Source organism: Oncorhynchus mykiss, chromosome 14 (assembly GCF_013265735.2).
Source record: "Oncorhynchus mykiss isolate Arlee chromosome 14, USDA_OmykA_1.1, whole genome shotgun sequence".
Taxonomy (NCBI): Eukaryota; Metazoa; Chordata; class Actinopteri; order Salmoniformes; family Salmonidae; genus Oncorhynchus; species Oncorhynchus mykiss.
Window position 1 is genome coordinate 27,691,479 of NC_048578.1, and position 6,473 is coordinate 27,697,951.

The 6,473-nt window shown below is 46.7% G+C and overlaps 1 protein-coding gene across 1 annotated transcript; it reads right to left on the reverse strand.

The window, feature by feature from the left end:
- Nucleotides 1-1,259: 1,259 nt before the first annotated feature.
- LOC118938755 (cytochrome c oxidase subunit 3-like) lies at nucleotides 1,260-2,324 on the reverse strand. Its single transcript, XM_036943638.1, has one exon. It carries the CDS (start codon nucleotides 2,322-2,324, stop codon nucleotides 1,260-1,262), a length of 1,065 nt encoding a protein of 354 aa, XP_036799533.1.
- Between the last annotated feature and the right edge of the window lie 4,149 nt (nucleotides 2,325-6,473).

Consider the following 6,473-nt stretch of genomic DNA (forward strand, 5'->3'; position numbering starts at 1 on the left):
TGTTTCCTCTAACATATTGGTGCAGCTGGCTTCCGGGTTAAGCGGGCGGGTCTTAAGAAGCGCGGTTTGGCGGGCGCATGACTCGACCTCTCCTGAGCCCATTGGGGAGTTGCAGCTATGAGACAAGACCACAATTAGATATCTCCACATTGGGGTGAAAAAGGCTGTATAACGTTTTTAAAAACAGTTTCCTTCCTCTCCGGCAACTGAGTTAGGAAGGACGCCTGTATATGTGTAGTGACTGGGTGTATTGATACACCATCCGAAGTGTAATTAATAACTTCACCATGCTCAAAGAGATATTCAATGTCTGTTTTTTGTTACCCATCTACTAATATGTGCCCTTCTTTGCGAGGCATTGGAAAACCTCCATGATCTTTGTGGTTGAATCTGTGTTTGAAATGAACTACTCAAGGGACTAAGGGTACAGAGATAAGGTAGTCATTAAACAATCTTGTTGAACATTATTATTGCACACAGTCCATGCAACGTATTATATGACTTTTTAAGTGCATTTTTACCCCTGAACATATGAATGAATTTTTTATTAATTTGTAAAAAAGTCAAATAACATGATTCCACTTTGACATTATGGGGTATTATGTGTAGGCCATTGACACAAAATCTCAATTTAATCCATCTTAAACCCAGGCTGTAACACAACAAAATGTGGAAAATGTCAAGGGGTGTGACTTGGCACTGTACATTTGCTCCTTTCTCTCTATCTGATTATCTCTGCCAGTCTATGGACCTCTGCCTCATATGCTTGAAATTGCCATCACGCTTGTGTGAAGAAAGAATGCACACTCACTTGCCTGCTCACTCACCCTCGCTAACACACACACACACACACACACACACACACACACACACACACACACACACACACACACACACACACACACACACACACACACACACACACACACACACACACACACACACAACTAAACCATGTCTAATCCTCGGTGTGTGTTTGTGCATGTGCGGTTTTTGTCCTTCTGTCTGTGTGTGCTTGTGCATGTGTGCATGTGGGGGGTGTGTGAGCCATGTTAATGAAGCCTCTGTCTGTCTATTCCCCCAATGTCCTCTCAGGCATATTATTCTTGCCTTCCTCAGGTCATTGATAGTGCTTACAGATGGCTCAGCCAGATAGCTTATTCTACCATAGACAGCAGCTGACCTACAGTATTCTACCATACACAACTTCTAGCATTTTAAGAAAAATATTGATTGATTGATTACTTTAATAAGATCATTTAAAACACATATTGGGCAAAGTCACACATGACAAACATGTAACAGAACAGGAACAGTTGGGCAAAGTCACACATGATGAACATGTAACAGAACAGGAACAGTTGGGCAAAGTCACACATGATGAACATGTAACAGAACAGGAACAGTTGGGCAAAGTCACACATGACAAACATGTAACAGAACAGGAACAGTTGGGCAAAGTCACACATGATGAACATGTAACAGAACAGGAACAGTTGGGCAAAGTCACACATGACAAACATGTAACAGAACAGGAACAGTTGGGCAAAGTCACACATGATGAACATGTAACAGAACAGGAACAGTTGGGCAAAGTCACACATGATGAACATGTAACAGAACAGGAAAAGTTGGGCAAAGTCACACATGATGAACATGTAACAGAACAGGAACAGTTGGGCAAAGTCACACATGATGAACATGTAACAGAACAGGAACAGTTGGGCAAAGTCACACATGATGAACATGTAACAGAACAGGAACAGTTGGGCAAAGTCACACATGATGAACATATAACAGAACAGGAACAGTTGGGCAAAGTCACACATGATGAACATGTAACAGAACAGGAACAGTTGGGCAAAGTCACACATGATGAACATGTAACAGAACAGGAACAGTTGGGCAAAGTCACACATGATGAACATGTAACAGAACAGGAACAGTTGGGCAAAGTCACACATGATGAACATGTAACAGAACAGGAACAGTTGGGCAAAGTCACACATGATGAACATGTAACAGAACAGGAAAAGTTGGGCAAAGTCACACATGACAAACATGTAACAGAACAGGAACAGTTGGGCAAAGTCACACATGATGAACATGTAACAGAACAGGAACAGTTGGGCAAAGTCACACATGATGAACATGTAACAGAACAGGAACAGTTGGGCAAAGTCACACATGATGAACATGTAACAGAACAGGAACAGTTGGGCAAAGTCACACATGATGAACATGTAACAGAACAGGAACAGTTGGGCAAAGTCACACATGATGAACATGTAACAGAACAGGAACAGTTGGGCAAAGTCACACATGATGAACTTACTTACTTACTGACTTTATTGTCTCCATGGGGAAGTGCCATGTACACATTTAAAGTGGCGTTTAAATACAAAACAAAATTGACAATACAACTTTCATAACAGTTACATACCAATAAAAATAATAATAAGAAGAAATAAGAAATAAAACATAAAAAAAAGAAAAGACTAGCCTGCTGGCCTTACGGAGTCGATGGGAACATTATTTTGTAAACCTTACGGAAGGCCCTGACCTTAAAGATCTCCTCCAGGCCTGTCTGTTTGACTCCAAGTACCTTGCTTGCTGTGGTAATAATCCTTCTGTTTCTCTGGCTGATAGGGGCATTGCCAAACCAACAAACAATACAAAAAGTTAAAATACTCTCAATAAAGGATTTGTAAAACAGAGTCAATATAGTACAGCCTACATTAAAAGATCCCAACTTTTTGAGAAAGTCTCTGTTGGCTCTTTTTTGTAGATCAGATCTGTACATTTACTCCACTGAAGCTTATTGTCCAAAAGGACACCCAGATATTTATATTCCTCTACAATTTCTATATTCTGATCTCTGATAGATGTTGCAGAGGTAGGTGTTGTACGCTTCCTGAAGTCTATGCACATCTCTTTGGTCTTGTTGGTATTGAGGACCAAGTGTGATTCCTCACACGACTCTACAAAGGCATCTAGGACCGGGCCATGATGTTCCTCATCATCATGCAACAGGCTGATCAAGGCAGTGTCATCAGCGAACTTAACGAGGTGTCTGTCAGTATGGGAACTAGTACAACTATTAGTGTACAAGATGTACAGAAGTTGGGACAAAACACATCCCCGAGGAGAGCCTGTGTTGGTATTGCATATATCCGACACGTGGGGACCTATTTTGACTCGCTTTGAGCGTTGGCTCAGGAAGTCCAACAGCCACAAAACCAGCCCCCCCATCTAAGGAGAAGTCCCAAATAAGTCTCTGTGCAAGAATGTAAGGCTGTTGGACTTCCGGAGCCAACAGGAATGTAAGTCACACATGATGAACATGTAACAGAACAGGAACAGAAAGCAGAAGGAACAGAAAGGGCCCATATTACACACAGACACACACACGACTAGACATGGTTTACGCTTCACTAGCCTCTCTCCTTGTTAACAGGAAATGCACTGCATAGGGAATACGGTGCCATTTGGGATGTACCCAGGGAGTTGAATAAGTACTGAAGAGGGTTTGGGATGAGTTTATTTCTTCATTTGTTCCCCAGCATCACAAAAATAACCCTACGTATGAGAAGCACATAAGCATGAACTAATTGGCCTGGACGGATCAGAATACCCCCGGGGAACAATCTCTGTTAGCACTGCAGAGAGAGAGAGAGAGAGAGAGAGAGAGAGAGAGAGAGAGCGCGAGAGAGAGAGAGAAAGAGAGAGGGAATTGAATTCCCATCTCACAGAAGCCTGTATTTGGAGGTGATTGATATATCTTTGTTAACACTGTATGACTGAAAACATAGAACACAGAGCAGATCAACAAGGCCAAAACACAGTGCCAGGACCGCTTGGCATCACCGTATGATGAGGCTGGCATTGTTCCACCTGTTGGGCACCACCCTGAAAGTATATCGCCGTTGAGGTACTGTGTGTTTGTTAGCCACCTGCTCTGTCTGTCTGTCTCTCTCTGTCTCTCTCTGTCGCTGTCTGTCTCTGCCTCTACCTCTCTGTCACTCTCTCTGAGGAGGTTGTTGCCGTCTTCATCTTATGTAACAGAATCATCCAGATTCCTTGGATCCTCTGTCCTCCTGCTCTCATTATGTGAACCGTAGCAGCACTGCCAGAGATGCACACAGAGCCCTAATGGGTGATAATGAGCTGCTCAGCTTCAACACTGCCCCCAAGACACAGAGCTGTGCAACTGCAACTGCACCGCCACAGGCCCCAGTTAAAGGCAAGCAGCACCGCCACAGGCCCCAGTTAAAGGCAATCAGCACCGCCACATGCCCCAGTTAAAGGCAAGCAGCACTGCCACAGTCCCCAAGCCCCAGTTAAAGACCAGCAGCACCGCCACAGTCCCCAAGACCCAGTTAAAGACCAGTAGCACCGCCACAGTCCCCCAAGCCCCAGTTAAAGACCAGCAGCACTGCCACAGTCCCCAAGACCCAGTTAAAGACCAGCAGCACTGCCACAGTCCCCAAGCCCCAGTTAAAGACCAGCAGCACCGCCACAGTCCCCAAGACCCAGTTAAAGACCAGCAGCTTCGCCACAGTCCCCAAGACCCAGTTAAAGACCAGTAGCACCGCCACAGTCCCCCAAGCCCCAGTTAAAGACCAGCAGCACCGCCACAGTCCCCAAGACCCAGTTAAAGACCAGCAGCACTGCCACAGTCCCCAAGACCCAGTTAAAGACCAGCAGCACCGCCACAGTCCCCAAGACCCAGTTAAAGACCAGCAGCACTGCCACAGTCCCAAAGCCCCAGTTAAAGACGGGCAGCACCGCCACAGTCCCCCAAGCCCCAGTTAAAGACTGGCAGCAACGTCACAGTCCCCCAAGCCCCAGTTAAAGACCAGTAGCACCGCCACAGTCCCCCAAGCCCCAGTTAAAGACCAGCAGCACCGCCACAGTCCCCCAAGCCCCAGTTAAAGACAAGCAGCACTGCCACAGTCCCCCAAGCCCCAGTTAAAGACCAGCAGCACCGCCACAGTCCCCCAAGCCCCAGTTAAAGACCAGCAGCACAGCCACAGTCCCCCAAGCCCCAGTTAAAGACGGGCAGCACCGCCACAGTCCCCCAAGCCCCAGTTAAAGACGGGCAGCACCGCCACAGTCCCCCAAGCCCCAGTTTAAGACGGGCAGCACCGCCACAGTCCCCCATGCCCCAGTTTAAGACTGGCAGCACCGTCACAGTCCCCCAAGCCCCAGTTAAAGACCAGCAGCACCGCCACAGTCCCCCAAGCCCCAGTTAAAGACGGGCAGCACCGCCACAGTCCCCCAAGCCCCAGTTAAAGACGGGCAGCACCGCCACAGTCCCCCAAGCCCCAGTTGAAGACGGGCAGCACCGCCACAGTCCCACAAGCATTTAAGACTAGTTGGACACAACCTCAACACGGATTAAAATATATATTTTTCTGGAAATCTATGTTTGTTAGACTTTTCTATAGAATCACAGAGTCAACCAAGGTTAGTAATTTTTTCAATTGTTTAATTGTGTATTGTGCATTGAGTTTAGAACTGTTTTGCCCATTACTTATGACTCTGACGAGGGGAGATTAGTGAGGTTCGGTTTTGAATGGGCTACCGAGTGGCGCAGCGGACTAAGGCACTGCATCTCAGTGCTAGAGGCGTAACTACAGACCCTGGTTTGATTCCAGGCTGTATCACAACCGGCCGTGATTGGGAGTCCCATAGGGCGATGCACAATAGGCCCAGCGTCATCCGGGTTAAGGTTTAGCCGGGGTAGGCCGTCTTTGTTACTAAGAATTTGTTCTTAACTGACTTGCCAAGTCAAATAAAGGTAAAATTGAACAATGTATAAATACAATAGCTCACTATTCACTATGTAGGTCATTATATGGCTCTGTGTCAAAAGGAGTGAACTACATTGGGAATAGGGTGCCAATTCGGCAGAACCTGTATCCATGGGTTACCGCCCCCGTTGAGGACCAAGCTGGAATCAAACTGTGAGAAAGTGAAGTATTCATGTAACCCTTAATGCAGCAGAACTCATCAGGCCCCACATGTACAATATACATTGATCAAGCTGGAATCAAACTGTGAGAAAGTGAGGGAGAGAGGTATGAGGGTGTGAGGGAGAGAGGTATGAGGGTGTGAGGGAGAGAGGTATGAGGGTGTGAGGGAGAGAGGTATGAGGGTGCTAGGGAGAGAGGTATGAGGGTGTGAGGGAGAGAGGTGTGTGGGTGTGAGGGAGAGAGGTGTGTGGGTGTGAGGGAGAAAGGTGTGAGGGTGTGAGGGAGAGAGGTATGAAGGTGTGAGGGAGAGAGGTATGAGGGTGTGAGGGAGAGAGGTATGAGGGTGTGAGGGAGAGAGATGTGAGGGAGAGAGGTATGAGGGAGAGAGGTATGAGGGTGTGAGGGAGAGAAGTGTGAGGGAGGAAGGCTGTGAGGGAGGAAGGCTGTGAGGGAGAAAGGTATGAGGGAGAGAGGTACAAGGTATGATGAAGAGAG